Source organism: Cebus imitator, unplaced genomic scaffold (assembly GCF_001604975.1).
Source record: "Cebus imitator isolate Cc_AM_T3 unplaced genomic scaffold, Cebus_imitator-1.0 Scaffold24, whole genome shotgun sequence".
NCBI lineage: Eukaryota > Metazoa > Chordata > Mammalia > Primates > Cebidae > Cebus > Cebus imitator.
Genome location: NW_016107339.1, coordinates 12,208,974 through 12,228,750, shown reverse-complemented (window position 1 = coordinate 12,228,750; position 19,777 = coordinate 12,208,974). Strand labels below are relative to the sequence as shown.

At 56.4% G+C, this 19,777-nt stretch overlaps 1 protein-coding gene across 10 annotated transcripts in view; it reads right to left on the bottom strand.

Annotated features, from left to right (window-relative positions):
• The window catches only part of GRM4 (glutamate metabotropic receptor 4), a 127,545-nt gene that overhangs the window by 10,749 nt on the left and 97,019 nt on the right, over positions 1-19,777 (bottom strand). For 9 of the 10 annotated variants that reach the window (XM_037736266.1, XM_037736267.1, XM_037736271.1 and 6 more), the window contains 3 exons: positions 11,399-11,599; positions 11,054-11,190; positions 6,891-7,826 (listed from right to left, as the gene is read on the bottom strand). In XM_037736266.1, coding sequence (XP_037592194.1) covers positions 6,891-7,826; positions 11,054-11,190; positions 11,399-11,599 — 1,274 coding nt within the window. Of the gene's footprint in view, positions 1-6,890; positions 7,827-11,053; positions 11,191-11,398; positions 11,600-19,777 lie in introns of those variants that run through there. The other variant, XM_037736272.1, reaches the window with a different exon arrangement.

The following is a 19,777-nucleotide window of genomic DNA, read 5'->3' as shown; positions in this document are numbered from 1 at the left end:
TGGAAAACATCTGGCACATGGTAAGTGCCATTTCAGCTTACCGCTGTTATTTGCTGTGTAGAGGCGGAGCGCCTGAGGAGGGGCTCTCAGGAGACCACAGCCGGCCCTTCTCAGGGCTGAGGGTGAGAGGAGCACCCCCTGGTGCCTTGGAATAACACCCCGTGACCATGCCACAGCCCCTCAGACCAAGCCCCCATTCGGTGACTGCCCCCCACCGACTGTCCCCCGGTGCAGAGCCCAGGATCCTCGGCGCCCATCGCAATATGGTGGTGGCAGCAGTCAGAGCTCGTTTCACGCTCGCTCGCCAGCACTAACGGTGACAGATGTTTAGCAAAATGAAAGCCCATTAATCTGGGTGTCGGATAATCCATTTTACAACAGTAAAGTCTTCCAGGCAGGGCCCGGCAATTCCCACTGTTCCCCGTCTGGGATTCCCCTCCCTGCCTCCCGCTTCCTCCAGGTTCTCCAGGCCTCAGCTGCCCCTCTGAACCCCTCAGCCAAGGTGGGACCAAAGGAGACCCAGGCTAAGCCTCCCAGGTCTGGGCATGAGGGAGGCAGGAAGTGCTCTTCCCCAAATCTGCTCGTTCTGAGCTCGGCCCTGCCCTGGCATGTGGCTGATGTGCCACCTCCTCCAGGAAGCCTCTCCTGACCCCCAGCTCTATGAGCACCCATGACACCTTTCATTTCTTACACCCAGACAAGCAGTGTGGACACAGGTCTGGACTTGTGTCCTGAAGGCGCAGGGGCCCTGGCCCCATCTGGCACTACCCCCCATGTACGGACCAGGTCTTCATGTTCTTACATTCCTCCCTGTCCCTTGCACGCCCCTCCATAAATGCCTCATAACACTGGATGGCACGACCTTCATTTCCAGCCACCCTGCCCTGGGTTTCCTACCTTTGAGAGAGGGGCTAGAAAAGCTGCAGGGCCTAAAAGGAGAGTCCCGCCCTTCTGTGGGCCTCAGTTTTTTCCTCAGTGCAATGGGCCAAAAGGAGCTACCTCACCTAAACCGTGAGGGAACCCCAGGCACAGACCGTAAAGCCACGTGAAAGTTGCTTTTAGTGATCGCACGCACTGAGGTGAAACTGAGAAGAGACATGGGGGACATGGGGGACGGCCTGGCAGCTATGACATGCCCGAGCCAAGGCGCTGACGCTTTTCAAAGCCCAGCCTCCAGGCCAGCGTGGCCCACGTCAGGCACAGCTCCGAGGGGAAGGAGGCCGAGAGCAGACACTGGTTCAGGAAAATGTCACAGGCCCAGGGGAAATGAAAGCCTGTCCCCCAGTAAGCACAGGCCCCTCCAGATACAGACAGGCCTCCATCCTCATACACCGCCTACACTCTCAACCCTGGGCGTGGGGCTCTCCCAGAGGGAAAGATCATGACCAGATGGCAGGGGGATGCTGGCCGTCTCTCCTGCCCAAGATATCAGGGTGAGAGGAGGCGGGGTGATGAGGGTGAGAGAGGGCGGGGTGATGAGGGTGAGAGAGGGCGGGGTGATGAGGGTGAGAGAGGGCGGGGTGATGAGGGTGAGAGANGCGGGGTGATGAGGGTGAGAGAGGGCGGGGTGATGAGGGTGAGAGAGGGCGGGGTGATGAGGGTGAGAGAGGGCGGGGTGATGAGGGTGAGAGAGAGCGGGGAGAGGCTCCAGAGCATCAAAACAGACCCGTGGGAAATATCATAGAGTCCTGGACTAGTGGAGGATTGGCTTGTCGTCTGGGTCTTCACCATGGGGTGGTAGCTCCCTGGGGACAAGGTGTGTCTCCCTCATTACATCAGGATTCCCTGAGGGCAGGGGCTGGCTCTCCTCTCACATGGGGGGTTCTTGGGTATAGGGGTTGTATTCCATGCCCGCTCCTTGTTGATGGGTGGAGTGCAATGGGCCGTATGGAGTTGGTGGGACCAGGGACCGGGATAGAGGCAGAGGAACCCTTGCAGGGGACACAGTTCCATGTTGAGGGTCAGTGGCCCAGGTTCCAGAATCTACTCAGCCCCAGCCCACTGTGGGATGCTGGCAAGTTTCCTCCCCTCTCTGGGCACCAGACGCCCCTCCGTGAACACAGACAGGGCCAGCGCTATGGGTGTACAACTGTGCAGTCACCCCGGGGCCTGTGCCTACAAGGGCCAGCTCTCGCTTTAAGGTCCTGCTGCCACCATATTGAATTGTGGACAATTTCTGAACAGTGGGCCCGTCGTTTTCGTTTTGTGCTGGGCCCTGAAAATTATACAGCCAGCTCGGAACACAGGCGTGAGCACAGTCATTGGTGTTCTGTTTTGTTTTTCAGCCTAAGAGCCTTTCTGCAAACAAAATACAAGATGGGGTATAAAAAGATCAAACCCCTCCATCCCAGCATGGCCCTGGGGGCTCCTCTAGCCATCCCCTGCTGGGAGGTAGGCCCTGTACACAGCAGGAGGGAGCGGGGCTGCCCACCCCCAGTTCCGATCCTTGCCCCAGGGTGTGGAATTGGAGCCCCGCCACAAGAGCCTACCTCTGGGTCAGACAGTGTTTCTTGAGCCCCTCTGTGAAGGCACACATGGCCACCAGGAGGTGGTAGCAAGTTAACCCTTATCAGAAAAACAGTGGTCCTCTAGACCCCAGCTGGCACTCCCAGGGCGCCGGACCCAGGCACCATGAGGGTCTTAAAGGCAGGCGGAATGAGAGGCGGCCTTCTGGCTGTGATCTCCCCTCCTCTCCCACCCACCCTCTCAGCCTGCTGGTGCCTGGACTCCCACCACCCCAGCTCCCCTGTGTGGATGGGCCCTCGCTGCACCCCGTCCTCTGTGAGGAATCCTGCATTCAGCCTCACTAGGCACGTGCTCCCCACAGTGAAGGATGTGGTCTGAGCTGGGTTTGATGTGGGAGGACCGAGGACAGCTGGGGTGAGGAAAGGGCACAAGAAGGAGGAGCTGTGGATGTGGATGATGATTTCCTGCTTTTGTGCTAGGCTTGGGGGTACAGGGTTCAAGGGGCCCCGGTGGGGGCACCAAGGAGCTCTGCCTGCCTTGTGCTTCTGCAGGCCAACCCCGATAGGAACCGAGATCCTCAGTATCTGTACAAACCAGACACATGAACTTCCCCACACCCTGCCTGCCTCTGCAGCCACATCCTACACAAGCATGACTGAGCAGTAACCCCATAGAGCGGAGAAAGCCTGCTCAGTGTAATTCCAAATGGCTGCAGTGTTAAGCCTTGGAAATCTGGGCTAAGGCTGGGAAATCCATCCGCCTGCTCACCAGAGCAGCACAGACAGCTTTACTCTGCGCCGGCACCCGCACCCCGGGGGAATGGGTGCAGCTGAGCACGTGCAAGTACATGTGTGCACACATGCATGCCTGCTCACACACACATCAACATACACGTACCTATCTGCATTGACACATACACCTGAGCTCACAGCTGCACCCCTGCATCCGACTCGCTGGGCTCACGCACCCCTTCACAGCCAGGTACACACATATATATAGAAACAAATGTACTCACACACATCTACACACATCCACGGGCACACACTAACATTTGCACTCACACATCTGCACACCTGTGCGCACAAACACCCCTGGGCACACATACTCAACCCACCCATCCATGCACACACCAGCAGCTACATACCCTTGGCACACCCATCAGCCCAGCCCCTCAATCTGCATGCACATGGGCACACACCTGTGCACACACACAACACACATGCACCACTGAGCACGCACATGCGTAAAAAGGCACACACACCTGTGTATGCACACCACAACGCCTACAACAGCCACACCCCACTTGATCTACACGCAAACACACACTCAGCAGCCAGACCTGCAGCCTGCACTGGGGCATCTTGCAGCTCGGCATGACACAGCCCAGACACAGCCCCAGGGTTCCCTGAGTCTCTAAGAAGCCTGGGAGTCTGAACCACAGCAACTGCAAAGCATATCTCCTCCACCCCCTCCTCATTCAGAGGCCCAGAGCGGGAGAGGGGCATGTCCCATGTCCTAGGCCACCAGGGAGAGAGCACATTAGTGTGAGGCCAGCCTGTCATATGACCTGGAACAAGTCCCTGTCCCCCTCTCAGACTGTGAACTGACCATCTCAGGGACTCCTTTCACAGCAGGGCCAGGGAAGCCTCCTAAAAAGGCAGGAATCAGAGGAGGGCAGGTCACCTGGAGAGATTGCAAAGGGTAGGGAGGCTGAGTTGGGGGGCTGGGCTGCATCAACTGGAGGTGGGAGGGCCTGATATCCTGGGATGACAGGGTATCAGCCAGGGGGAATTATGGCAAGGTGGAGGGAGGGGCTTAGCCACCATGTGTGGGCCTCCCAGGCAGGTACCTTTACTCCTTGAGGAGATGTGGGAAGGGGCCTCCTGGTATTATGGAGGGTAATTTCTCAAGCTGCCAGCTTCCTGGGATGCGAGATGGCCTCCCTGCTGGCTCCATGGGGATCATGAGCACTGAGCAGCGTGAAGGCCTCTGCCTGCAGCTGCACTCAGCAGGGAAGATCTCCCACAGCATGCCTGGTGGGGCCAGAGACCCAGCTCACAGCACCGGCCGGGCGCAGTGGCTGCACGGTGGCTGTGTGGCTCAGGCATGCAAGGTGGGATCCTCCTGCTGAAGCAGGCCCTGTCTCAGATCTCAGGTCTTAGGATACTCACTGCCAGCCCCAAGGTCTGCCTCTTAGTGCCTCCCATAGGGCCCCCATTGGAAGATGGCCCTTGAGGAGCTGTTAGAAAAGAGGTGGGCACCAACCGAGGAAGTCCCAAGGCATGAGGTATCCCAGAGTTGCAGCGGGGAGGGGTGTGCTGGGGATGGAGGGTGCGCTCAAGGTAGACAAAGTAGGGTCAAGTCCAGCTGTGCCACCAAGGCAAGTCGCTCCCCCTCTCTGTGCCCGTGTCCGCATCTGTAAGCAGTGGGTGATGAGACCTACCCTGACCAGCGGCCATGGGGCCTAACGGCTGTTAGATGGAGTGTCTGGCACATGACGAGCACCCCATCCCATCGCAGCTTTGAAGACCAGGCATCCCTGCAAACTTGGACCTGCGGTCGTAGCTTTTTTTTTTTTTTTAAATGAGATGAAGTCTCATTCTGTCACCCAGGCTGGGGTACAGTGGTGCAATCTTGACTCACTGCAACCTCCATCTCCCAAGTTCAAGTGTTTCTCCTGCCTCAGCCTCCAGAATAGCTTGGATTACAGGCATGAGCCACCATACCTGGCTTCTTTTTTGTTTTTTTCATAGAGACAAGGTTTTACCATGTTGGTCAGGCTAGTCTCAAACTCTTGACTTCATGGGATCCACCTGCCTTGGCCTACCAAAGTGCTGGGATTACAGGCGTGAGCCACTGCACCTGGCCATGCACTCATAGCTTTAGATGCCAGCCTCAGGCTGATGACTTTTCAGTAATGTCTACAGCCCAGAACTTGCCCCTGAACTCCAGACTGCTATATTCAATCACTGACTTGGCAGCTGCACTTGGATGTCTAATGAGCATCCCAAACTTAGGACATCCAAAGGATGCCCTCTCCTGCCCCCTCACAGGCTCCTCTCATTGTCTTCTCCATAGCACGGGAAACCCCTTCCTTCCTGATTGTTCAGGCCTCGAAGCGTGCTGTCCTCCTTGACTCTCCTGGTCTCCCATCCAATGTGCCATCCATCGGAAATCTGGCCAGCCAGTCTCCACACAGGTCCAACTCCCCGACTCCCCACTGCACCTGCTGGGACACCCTCTCCTGCAGAGCATGACAGTGACCTTCTCACAGCTGCTCTTGGCGGCCAGGGGGTCCTTCCCAACCTACATCAGATAGCACCCTCGCCTGCTCAGAAGACCGCAGCAGCCCCTCTTCTCACTCATGATAAAAGCCAATGTCATTGCCACCATCTGCCCTGTCACCTCTCTGACCTCGTCCCTCACCCCTCTGGCTTCCTCGGCTCCATGCTCCTTACAGTGTATTAACTGTCTGTGCACCCACTATATCATGTGATTATGACTACAGGAGAAGGGACGTGGCCCCAATTTACTGATGAAGAAACTGAGGCGAGGGAGGCCAACTGGCTTTCCCAGATCCCACACTTATACACGGAGCTCAGACCAAGACCTGGGGCCCTTGGTTCAACATGATGCCCCTGCCTTCAGTGACTCCCAGTCCTTCAAGATAAAACCCACAAGTCACCCAGCCAGCACTAGGGCTGGGATGTGGGCAGAACACACAGGACTCTTGGGGTGTGCCCAGGTCCTTAGGCCAGGCCAACAGGAGGCTGAGGTAGCCACTCTGCAGCTCTGGCCAAGGGAAGGAAGGGCCCTCTGCCAGGCCCTAGCCTTTGGGCTTCTGGGTCAGCCTGGGGCTAGGGAGACAGGGAGGGTCCCATGGGGATCTTGTGAGGAGTAGACGGAGGAGGGGGAAGAGAGGAGTGGACCGAAAGGAAGACAGGGCTGAGTGGGGAGAGAGAAGAGAAAGGGGCCTAGAAAAGAAGGAAGAATGAAAGACGGTGCGGCCTCTCAGGCTGAGAGAGAGGAGAGGGGAAAGGGCACGAGAACAGGGGTAGGAAAGGAGGGAAGGAGATGGGGTAGGGAAAGCAGAGATGGAGAGACTGGGAGAGAGAGGAGGAGGGGGGAAGGAAAACAGGAGGATGATGGAAAGAGGGAGTGAAGGGGGGCTGAAGGAGAGAGGAGGAGAGAAAAGGAGACATGAGACAGAGAGAAAGGGGGAGAGAGAAGAGGGAGGGGGCAAGAACAGAGAAAGAGGAGGGAAAACCCAGAACCCAGAGAGAAAACTTGGAACTGAGAGAGAAGGCAGAATGGCATGAAAGAAGGCATTTCCGGAGCAGAGGAGAGGCCAGCCAGCCTCAGGAGGCTGCCCCCTGCTCACTGCCCTCACCCACTGCTGTCCACCCCCAGCCCCCACCACTGACCTTGTCGGCTGACTGCGAGGTGCCAAAGAAGATGGGGATGAAGGCCAGCCAGACGATGCAGGTGGTGTACATGGTGAAGCCAATGGGCTTGGCCTCGTTGAAGGTCTCGGGCACGCCGCGTGTCTTGATGGCGTACACGGTGCATGTGACCATGAGCAGCATGCTGTAGCCCAGCAGGCAGATGAGTGACAGATCTGAGATGTCGCACTTGAGCACACCCCTGGCGAAGCGGGGGTCGAGCGTCCGCTGGTCCTGGAAGTCCACCACCGAGTGGGAGGGGTCCACCACAAACCACACACAGATGCCCAGCAGCTGCAGCGAGATGAGGCTGAAGGTGATGGCCAGCTGCGAGGCGGGGCTGATGAAGCGCGGGGCACTGACCGAGCGCTTGCCCTGCTCGAAGATGCGGTAGATGCGGTTGGTCTTGGTGAGCAGGGCCGCGTAGCTGATGCTCATGCCTAGCCCCAGGAAGATGCGGCGCAGCGAACAGGTGCCGAGGTCGGGCTCGGCGATCATGAGGAAGGTGGTGGCGTAGCACAGGAAGATGCCCGCCAGCAGCACGTAGCTCAGTTCGCGGCCCGAGGCCTTGACGATGGGCGTGTCGTTGTAGCGCACAAAGGTGATGACCACGAACAACGTGGCCGCGATGCCCACCACAGCCAGGAAGAGCGGCAGCACAGCCCAGGGCGAGTCCCACTCGAGCTTGATGATGGGGATGGGCCGGCAGCCCGTGCGGTTCTCCGTGGGCCGCATGTCGTAGGGACACGTCTTGCAGGTGTAGCGGTCCACCTGGTACTGGTACCCTGTGCAAGGCTCGCAGTGCCAGCAGCAGGGCATGCCCTTCACTGTCTTCTTCCGCTCGCCCGGCTGGCAGGGCAGGCTGCAAATGGAGCGGGGCAGCTGCTGGCCGCTCCCCGGCCAGTGCATCCGCTCTATCTGGCAATGACAGCAGCGTAGACCAGGCCTCAGAACATGCCACCCAGCACCCGGGACCATTCCACTGGGTGGGGGCACCCTGTAGCCCCACACCAAAATCACCCAGCCAGTTGGCTAAAAGTCCAGCTGCCCGGACCCCACAGGGATGTATTGCATCTAACAGCTGGAATTAAACAAGCTCTCCGGCATAACTCACACATAATCGGCCTATAGGGAATCCTGATTGAACCCCAAACTCTCAAGACTCATATGAAGAAACTGAGCCCAGAAAGCAGTAGTGACAATCTAGAAACACAGGAAACACCAGCGGCAGGGCAGAGAGAACTCAGGAGTCCTGACTCTCAGCCCCTAAGGCCTTGCCACCCACAGTGGTCCCCAGAGTGGCAGCAGCAGCCTCACCCAAGAGCTTGTTGGAAAGGCAAATTCCAGCCCCATAGACCTACTAACTCAGAATCTGAGTGTCAGCAAGACTCCCAGATGATTCCTGCACACACTGGAGTATGGTGGACGCCCTGCCCTATGGCCCGGCCCAAGGCGCCCCTGCCAAGCAGTACAGGGGGTTGGATTCAGCAGAGGGCAGCAAACAGAGGTTTCATCAGAGGATGTTTAATGTGTGCTCAGGGGTTAGCGTTTCTTTACATCTTGCTCTAAATTAGTGCTACTCACAGTTACATGTCCCTGAAGACACAATGGCCGTGAGCAAAAGAGCCACACGTGTGTTGTCACTCCCTACTGAATATGTTACAATATTCTAGACAGTGAGAGTCCCAAAAGAGCCTCAGGCACCGGGCAAAGGGACTTGACTACACCCGGGTGCTGTATTCAAAGCGACTGTTCTAAATAAAGCGGCTCATAGGAAGGCTCGCTCTCAGAGCACAGCAAGCCTGGCTAGACCGGTGCGTTTGCACTGGGTGCTAGCTGCTGATAAAGTGTAACCAGCTGGTTGGGGGGTGTGGGGAGGGCGTTAGAGCAAAAGGGATAAGGTGGGGTGGGTAGGGATGCCCCGTGGCAAGGTAGGAAGGAAACCTCAAGGAAGGTTGTCCTGTGACTCTGGGCATGACAGGCTGTGGACTACCTCAGAAGCCAAAGGCACGGGGCAAGGACAAGTGCAACCTGTCCTGCAGGAATGCGGAGGCAGACGGTCCCTGTGCCCTGCAGCCCTGCAACTGCAGGGGAAAGACTGCCCTGGAGGGCACGGGCGGTGGTGAGTGTTCTGGAAAACTCTGTGGTTCCAATGGAAAGAGACATGACCAAGGTCAAGTCCTGGGATCACAGTTCTGTTGCTACCTGGCTGTGTGACCTTGAGCAAATGGCTTCTCTCTGAGCCTTTGTTTTTTCATCTGATCCAAAGAAAGCAGATATGAAGCCACTCTGCCCTTTGTTTCTTGGAGTGACTTCCATTGGGAGTCATAATGGATATGCTTTTTAATATTTCACTAGAATGTCAGCTCCACAAGGGCAGGGAGCACTGTGTCAATTTCCCTGCTGTGTCTCCAGCCCGCAGCACAGACTGGCACACAGTAGAGGCCCAGTAAGTCTCTGTGGCATCTATGAAAGAATAACTGCACAGGTGACAAGGTCCAGGGCACCAGTGACATGAGACCGCCACACTCTCAGACCCTGGAAGAGGGCAGTGGCCAGGTAGGTGGTTACAGGTACCTTGCCTGCTCTGTGGCCCTCACAGCACAGCCCAAACTGAGCCACTCACAGAGACATTGGGGAAGGCTGATGGTTAAAGCCCAGCCCCACTCACCTCCTGCCTCCCTCTCCGTTCTGTCCGGGCCTCACAGGCGAGGAGGACTAAGAGGGCATTGTGAGCTGTGTCAGAATGGGATGAAGATGGTCCGGCTGGTGGAGGGGCCTTGTATTCCCAGAGAGGGGACTTTCAGGGGAAGGGCCCACTGCCACCCACACCTGCCCAGTCCCTGCTGCCTTCAGTTAGGACATCTGGAAAGCAGGGATAACGGCCTGCCTCACAGAGCTGTCATCCTCACAGCAAGGGGCCGTGCTTAGAGCAGCAGCTGGGACGCAGCAGGTGCTCGCTATGTGCTAGCTGCTGCCGCTAGTGAGTTCCAGTCCCCGGCCCCCGTGCTCTGCCCACTGCACCAAAACAAGACAGGCCCCTCTCTCCACTTGGTGGTGTTCCACTTTGCCAAGTGCTCCTCACACCCCGTTCTGCCCATCTCTCTCCACTCAGCAATCCGAAGAGCCTCACTTAGGAACGGGCTGTTCCTGCCACAGTGTGGCCTTAGGAGAGTCCATCTGCCTCCCCAGGGCTGTGTTTCCTGAGCTATTTTCTCCGACTTAGAAGATGGTTAGGCTAAATGAGAATGCAGTCCAAAAGTGCTTTTAAGAGCAGAGCTTGAGGTTTTCCTAGCTGGAAGAGATTACAAGTGGAGACAGCGGGGCCTCAATGCAGCACCCACGGGATCCCGGGACGAGGAGGGCTGAGGCCAGACGAGGACCTGTCTGAGTCTCTGCAGTCCATCCTTGGGGTCACAGTGGGCCCACCTCGCTGGTGGCTCACCCCTTCCCTTGCAAGGTAGAGACCAAGTCCACAAGCACTTTCTCAGGAACAAATCAAAGGTCTTTTCTCTCCAAAAACACTGCTGTGTTTCCCAGCTGGGATACTGAGGGCCAGAAAGGGAAAGTCACCACATCCCTGGGACATTCTATTAGCTAGGAAGGCGTGGCTAGGAGGAACCAGAAACACGGCTGCCTTCGTGCTCTGACGGGGCTGGGGAACTGGCAACTGGCTCGCTACCCACCAGCCGGTGCCACAAATCCCGTTTGATCTAGGTCCTTTGCCTTAAGACTTCCCTCCTTTGCCCAAATGCAGCCCTCCCCCTCCCCATCTTATTCCCCCTTCCCCTCATCACCCCCATCAACGTACCCAAAAAGCCTTTGAGCCATTCCACTCCAGCGTGAATTCCTCTATCCAGTGTCCCCCATCCCCTGCTCAATGGGTAACAGGTAAGAAGCCCCCAGGCTAAGGGAGAGGGCAGGGACCAGAATGGCCGCAGAACTCCGACTCTCCTGACTTCCATGTCAGGGTGGGGGCCTCAGAGCCACTGAGGTCTGGGACGGGGCCCTGGGAAGGAAGCCCCAGGCTGGCAGCAGCAGTCCTGGAGGTCCGCGTAATCAGAGGCAGCCTCCCCTTGGGCCTCCCTCCCAGGGGCTGGAACTGCGAGAGTGGCTCTCCACCTGCTCCCCGCCTTCCCACTTACTCTAAGGTGCAGGTGGTCCGTCCAGGAGCCGATGACCTTGTACTCGGCAGAGTCGTTGCGCAGCTGGTATTGGTAGATGTCATAGCGCCCAGGTGCATCTCCATTCTCATTGAAGGTCACGGGGTTTCCTGCAATGCCTGTAAGGGTGGGCCCCAGAGGCAGGCAGGATGATGAGCCTAGGGCAGAGACCTCTCTACACCCCTTCATGGAACATCCTTGGAGATTTCGCCTCTTGGAAACATCAGAAGAGGCCTCCCATTCCCACCCCACGAAGTCTCGGGACCCTTTCCCTCGGGCGTGGCCCAGGATACCCAGGATTGGGCAGGGCCCGCATTACATCCCCACCTGAGAAGTTGACGTTTCGGATGTACTTAAGCAGCTGGGTGCCATCCACGGGGTCCATGCGTGGGCAGAGCCCCACGCGGCCGGGACACAGGTCGCGGTGCATGGCGTGCAGCGCGTGGCCCATGGCATACACGGCGTCGATCACAAACTGCACCTTGCCCTCCTGCTCATAAGCTGAGTCCTGCCCAATTCGCTCACGGTCTGCAATGAAGCACCAGGAACAGGAATGCTCGTGAGGCCCCTGTCCTCACAGTGGAGTCGTGGGAGCCAGAGCACCCCCTGGCACCTGGAGAGGTGACACGGCCTGTCCGTCTGTGCTCAGCCAGGCCTCCTGACTCCCAGCCCAGTGCTCTATCACACAGGAGATGGCCTTGTGCAGGAGCCTGGGGACAGGCCCATGGGTGTAACGGAGAATCCACCAGCCTGGACACCGTACCACTGATGCCTGTGCCACCCAATGTCCCAGGGTATCCAGGGCAGACTCCCTTGTCACCTGTCACCCTGGAAGGCAGTGGCCCAGAGGTCTCGCTGTGGCTGTGGCCCCTGCTGCCTTCCCCCAAGCCTGGCCTGGGGTAATCTTGGGAGCAGCTGCCCCTCTTGTCTGGGAAACAGCCAGGACAGAGGCTGTGTCCATCAATGACGGGAGTGCCCCTAAAGCCACTCACCCACGGGCAGCTGCTCCAGCCAGAGGTGAGGGTTGCCCTCACCCCAGGGCATGGGTAGGGAAATTGAGGCTCAGAAAGGTTGAAAGACTGCCCTCCATGGTTTCCAGTCACCCTAGACACCAGAAGGCACCATTGCCCCCACCCACCCCTCTGCCACCTAAGGGACAACCCTCCTGTCCCCTAGTGGCCAGCGTCAGCGAACTTTGTAAACTGAGAAACCCATCCCCACCGCCTTCTCATTGCTAACCAGAGTGGCTCCCCAAGGCACCGTGGCCTGGGGGCCTGACCTCGCATCCTCCTCCCCTCCCCTCCTTGTCTACCTTGTCTGCTCTGGGGCCCTGTACAGGCTCCTTGGTTGTCCTTGTTAGCCAAAAGGGGATCATGATTCTACCTCACAGAGCTGCCGTGAGGCTTCCATGAGATAAAAGTACTGAAAACACTTGGCAGCCAGCAGGTGGCTCGTCCACAGTATCCTATGCGCTAAGTATGCAGAACAGGAGCTTCTGAGGGGGCTATGGAGTCCCTGGGGTGGGCAGGTGGGACGACTTTGTGGAGGGGGAGGTGGCTCCTGGCCTGGACCCTGGGTTATGATATTAGATAACATGTTGAATAGCATCAATAACATTAAGTAAGTCACTTCACTGAGCACCTGCTACGTGCCAGGTATTGTACGGCTCTTATGCATATTCATTCAATTGATTTCTCACAACAATGCTATGGCATAATCACCCCCACTGTAGAGATGAAGAAACTAGCCGGGCACCGTGGCTCATGCCTGTAGCCCCAGCACTTTGGGAGGCTGAGGTGGGTGGACCACTTGAGGTCAGGAGTTCAAGACTAGCCTGGCCAACATGGTGAAACCCTATCTCTACCCAAAATATCAAAATCAGCTGGATGTGGTGGCAGGTGCCTATAATCCCAGCTCCTTGGGAATGAGGCAAGAGAATCACTTGAACCCTGGAGGCGGAGGTTGCAGTAAACTGAGACTGCACCACTGCACTCCAGCCTAAGGGACAGAGTGAGACTCCATCTCAAAAGAAACTGAAGCACTGAGCACAGAAAGGCTCAGTAACATTCCAGGACCATGCAGAGCTGATGTGAACCCAGGTACTCCAGCTCCAGCCCTAAGCACCACACTATGCCAGACGGGGAGGGGTGGGCAGAATGTTGGGAGGGGAGCAGGGATGAAGTGAGGACGTGGGGCAAGAGGATGGCTGGGTGGAAGGAGAGGATGCGCAGAGCTAGGGAGACCTGGCTTCCCCTCCCAAGACCACAGTCCCTGCATACAGCATGGCCTTTTTCCCCCCGAAGCCAGGACAAGGAAATTACTCCTACGCCTCCACTCCTAGGCCGTGCCTCTCAGCTAGAGGGCATGTGAAGAGGCAGTTCCCCAGAGGGCAGCAGGTGCGATGCACAGAGGCAATTCCCCAGAGGGCAGCAGGGTGAGCGGCTGCACCTGTGTCCTACTTCCATGTGCCAGAGTTAATCTGGGTCCACACAGGCAGTGATTCCCCAGAGACTCGAGGTCACTGTGTCCAGGCCCCTGCCTTGGACACCTTGGAGGCAGACCCAGGGTACAGGGGATCTCACTGCCTCTCGCTGAGGTCTGCTGCCCCCTCTAATCCCCTCACACCAGGCAGGACAGTGGCCGCACCCACACAAGGATGTGGGAATGGGGGTGGTTGGCCTGGTCACTCATTAGCCCTGCCAGCCAGAACCACATCCCATTTTCAGCCTTGCCGAGGGTAGATAGTCGCATATTGCTGAATGGACAGCAGAAACCATGGAACCACAATGCTAGGGACGCCAGGACCACGGGGTCATCTGCCCCCACAGCCATTTTAAAGACAAGAAAACTGAGGCTGATGGGGGAGCCCAGGTCACACAGCCAGCGGTGACAGGATGGGCATCCCCGGCTTCCAGACCCCACCCCTGCTCCATCCCAGGCTGCATTTGACCGTGTCTGCAGGCTTTGCTAACCAGCAACACTCTTTCTAGGCCAAGGCACAAACAGACAGGGTGAACATGAAAGGCAGCTTCACCATCCTGCCTGTCCAAGGCCTCTGATCACAAGGTCACGAACGCCTAGGGAGAAATGGAATGGACGACCCCATCCCCAAAGGACACAGAGAAGGCTGGGGCAGTGTCGCCAGAAAAAGCCTCCCTAGACCCACACTTGCTCCCTGCAGGCCCCTAGACCCTGCCCTCACCAGCCTGAAGAAGCATAAAACGCGCTTGACTCACCCGCAGCTCCCATCACACCCTCATCTCATATAAATGAGAGACTAAATTATTTACCAGTGATGGAACAGGAGGCTGCAGCCACTGCAGAGAGGAGCAGCTCTCTCCTAAGGCCAAGGACGCACCCAGCCATTGGAAGCTGGCTGGATCTCTGGGGAAACACACCTCCCCCACAAGGCTGGCCTCAGCCTCTCCTCAGAGGGTCTCATTGAAGCACCCACTCCTGGGCCACTTGGGCTCCGGGCCAAGTGCTCTCACTGCAGTCACGAAGCCATCAGCATGGATGCTAGTGTGGATATCCCGCAGGAGCTCCCTTGCCAGGGAAACCTGCCTCCACCCCAGGCAGCCCTGGGGGAAGGGCTCAGTGCTGGGCCTGGGTTGCTGCCCCTACAGAGCACCCAGCCCAGCGCTGTCACAGCAGCATGGACTTCCAGCAACTTCTCAACTAGCTGTGGCCTCCTGGACTTTGTCTCAAGTCTAGCCCCAGTAACATATGGAAGACTGGGGTGCAGTGAAGTCACCAGGCCGTAAGCATGACCGCCACACACACACACACACACACACACACACACACACACACACACACACACACACACACACGCAGACACACACACACACACACACACACACACACACACACACACACACGCATACACACACACACGCAGATACACATACACAGAGACACACACACACACACACAGAGACACACAGACACAGATACACAGACACATACACACATATGCAGACACATACACACACAAATACACAGACACACAGATACACACATGTACACAAATATATACATACAGACACATACAGACTGAAACACACCACACACACAGACACACACAGATACACATGCATACACATATACACATGCAGATAGACACACACACATACACATATATACACATATGCACACAGAGATACAGACATGCAGACACACATACATACACACATACACATACACAACACAGATACACACATGCAGACACATGCAGACACATATACAACACACGCAGATACACACATGCAGACACACATACACACAGAGAGACACACAGATACACACAGACACATACAGATGCATACATACACACATATACATATACACATACAGACACACACTGAAACAGACATACACACACCACACACACACACACACAGATACACACATATACATATATACACATACACACACACAGATATGCACAGAGACACACACACCACACCACACACACACACGCATACACACATACACACACAGAGACACATACACAGATACACAGACACATACACACACGTGCAGACACATACACATACATAGACACACAGATACATGTATACAAACACATACACATACAGACACATACAGACTGAAATACACATACCACACACACAGATACACATGCATACACATATATATACACATGCAGATACACAGACACACACACATATACACATATGCACAGAGATACACACATGCAGACACATACACAACACACGCAGATACACACATGCAGACACATACACACAGAGACACACAGATACAGACACACACAGATGCATACATATACACATATACATATACACATACAGACACACACTGAAACAGACATACACCACACACACACACAGAGACACACACATATACATATATACACATACACACGCACAGAGACACACACACTGAAACAGACACAGACACACACCACACACACACACACACACACACATGCATGCACACACTCCTGAACCCTGGCCTCAGATGCCCCAGGCCCTTCTCTTGTGCCCCACAGGGAACAACAATGACAGGGCTGAGGCGGCTCCCTGGAGGGGCAGCGGGGCATGTAGAGGAGGGGTGAGGGATACTTCAGGAACCACAAACCCTCACTAAACCAGACATGACGCTCTGGCCTCAATGAGCAGCTGCAACTATGCCTGTGACAGCAGCAGCTCTGTAGCCATGGCTCAGGCTCACCCAGAGCCGTCGTGTACCTGGCACCTTGTCTTCCCACAGCTCTGGGAGTCAGACTTCATTGGCCCCTTCACAGGGGAGGTGGCAAGGTTTGCAAGTGGGTGGGTGACATCCCAGAGCCTCACAGGAATCCTGGCACCCAGTAGGTGTTTGACACATAGCTATGGACGGAGCTAGCTGGGAAGTGATGGAGCTGGGATTTGAACTCAGATCTCTCCGGTTGTCCAAAAGAGTCTTCAGTATCCTGAACTGCCCCTCCTCCATTTAGTCGCTGACCTGCCTCCTTCCTCCTGTCCTAGGACCCAGGCCCTGCCCCCACTGACTGGCCAGGCCTAACCAGGGATTGAGGACTCCATCTGCAGGTCTAGAGGAGGAAGGTGGCAGTGGAGGGAAGGGGGTGGGAAAATCCCCTCTCATGGGTGGGCAGGAACCCCAGGACCAGGCAGAGGCACCGCAGTTCTGGGAGGAAGCAAGACATGCATTTCTGAGAGCTGTTGGAGGAGATGAATTCCAGACACATGGCGGCAGTGACAGCAGCAACAGTTTGAAGATGTCCTAATTGTGTCCCGGGGCACAGTGAGGCAGAGATGCATTTGGCTCTGCCACGGGTGACAGCCAGCTGGGGAACCATCCAGGGAGGATTTTCTCCATCAAAACCCTGAAGCATGGTTACTACGGCGACTGCAGTCTTTGTCTGCAGGTTGTAAATTGTAATTGAAATGAGTTTTCAAGGTTGAAATAATCAGAGTCCTCCTCATCTCCCCACTCACCTCTCCACAACTCACCTGCCCAGCCACAGTCCTCCAGAGTTCTAGCGCTAGAACACACGTGCATGCACACACATTCCTGAAGCAGCTTCCTCATGCCAGGGTAGACAAAATCCACCACACAGACACTCACAGATATTCACATCTGTATGCACACAGCAGCAAATACACAAACCTTCATGCATTTACATATGTCTACACACACATGCATGCCCAAACGCAGGTGTACATATAAACGCTTCCAACATAGCTACAGCTGCACGTTTATCACAACACTTACACAAACACATGGGCATTCAGATTCACCCACTGGCTTAGGCTGAGAAGTCCTACAAGCAGACGCGGAGGACTTGAGAGCAAGGGTTTTATTGGGGGTGGCAGCAGGAAGCATGGGGAGGGGGCCGGGAGGTGGAGGGCAGGGAGGAAAGTCAACTAATGGCGGCATGCGGGGCTCTGTCCTGCTGGGGACCTCCACGGGACCCGGCAGACCACACCTCAGCATTGTCCCAGCCATGGGGATAAATGCTCCAGCTCCGTGGATCCTAGGCGGAGGACTGCTCCCAGGGGCATGAGCCCCATTGCTGCACACAGGGATGGTGGGCACCGAGGGGTATGGCCCGGGCACCGACAGCGTCTGCTAAACATGTGCTTATTCACACGCAGTCAAGCGTAGACCCATGTCTACACCACACACCTACACAGATATAAACCTGCATTTACACAGCCTGTCTCCCAGAGCTGTGGGAAGGTGAGGTGCCAGGCACATGAAGGCTCTGGGTGAACGAACATGAGCCACAAATATACATTTATACCAGTTGTGTCCTTTAAACAAATTTCCCGGAAGTAGGCAGTAAAACAACGGGGTCCCAGAGCCCCTCCAGAGAGGGCTGTCTGGTGTAATGGACCAAACAGACACATATGGCCCTGACTCTCGGCTAGGCATGGCCCAGCTATACGCTCTAAGCCAAGTATCGGAGTGTCCTAGCACCTCAGTGTCCCTAGTGTGAATTCCGGACAGTAACACTCACTTCCAGGGGCCACTGGGAGGACTGGGGGGGATGCAACACCATGTCTTGTGCATGGAAGTCCTCTCTCAGCCTCAGCCCTCCTTTCCTCCCTGACACACCCCCGCAGGAGGGCGCCCTCCCCTCCATCCCGCCTGGCGCTGGCTCTAATGCTGACTCTCCCCACCCCTTCCCCACCATTCGATGGGTGAGGGGTGCCCGCTGCATAGACAGACCCAGGTCAGCTCGGCCTAGCATGACGTACGGATGGGGTGGAGAAAGCCGCCACTCTGCTTCCTGAGACATTTGGTTCCTTCTGAGGGTCCCTCAAGCCCTGTTCCCGAGTCCACACTCACCACCCCACAAGCCTCCCATTCCCAGAAGTCACCGGCCAGGATCTCCCTGGCCCAGTCTCCCACTTGCTCTTCAGCCCTATACCTCAGTGTTGCTGGTCCCCACCCCTCAAATTTTTACCCTCAAGTGCCCTGCTTTTCAGTCTGGGAATTTTTAACCCACTCGGCTGTGTCTCCTCCATCCCCAGCGCTGTCCCCCACAACTCAGCCTGGGCCCAACACCAGCTCCTTCCAGTCCCAGTGAATGATGCACCCAGGTGTTCTGAGGGCTTAGTGGTCGGGGCAAATGGCATCCCCATCCCAGGGATATGGAAACCGAGGCCTCAGGAGGCAAAGCAGCTTACGCAGTGGGAGGCAGCTCTTGGCTCCCCTCAAGTGTTCTTTTACAAGCTCCAAGAGCTCTGTGGTGGCATCGCCCAGGGCTCCTCAACCTGGAGCCAGCCACAGGCCCCTTTTGAAGGAAACAATTCTTGCAGACCCTCAAGAAAATGACCCCAGCATGAAAACACTGAAAGCCTGGCTGTGACCGTGAAGCCCAACTGCAGGTGATCACAGCCACAGAGAAGCCGCGTCTCTGAGACCCGGGGGAGCTCCCTTCGGGATGGCCACCGACATGAGAATGCAGACTGTAAGAATCCTCATGGCACTCCTAGGTCCCTGCAAATCTGGCCTCAAGGATGTGTCCCCAGATGTCCACAGACCTCGATTTGAGAAACAGGATACGAGCCCCAGGGTCTGATGGGGCCCTCTGGAAACCCCCACTCAGCCCCTTGGTGTGCCTGATGAGTCTTAGTATCTCTGAGCTCCAGGCCCCTCATCTGTGAATGAAGCTGGCACCTGGGACTAGGCAAGGAGAGTCACACCTGGTGCCTGCACAGCCCAGAGCCCAAGAAGGACCAGCTCTCGGCTCCTCCCTGGTTCTGAGCCCAACCCACCTCAGCTGGGGAGCTGGGGCTCAGCTCTCCCACAAAGGAGAGGCTGGGGGTAGGGGGACTCTGGGGACTCAGTCTTAGGCCAGTATGGATGAGCTGCCCGGCCCCTGCTAACAGACCCCATGCAGACATCCCTCTCCCCCATCACTCAGCCAGCCTCCCCTCCAGCAGCATCTAGCTTTCCCCCTTTCTAGGTGACATGGCTTGGCTCTGTGTCCCCACCCAAATCTCACCTCGAATTGTAATCCCCACATGTCAGGGGAGAGACTTGCAGGGAGGTGACTGGATCATGGGGGCACATTTCCCCTATGTTGTTTTTGCGATAGTGAGTGAGTTCTCAAGAGATCTGACGGTTTAGACGTGCAGCCCTTCCCCTCTCGCCCTCTCTCTCCTGTTCCGCCGTGGTAAGCCGCGCTTGCTTCCCCTTCACCTTCCA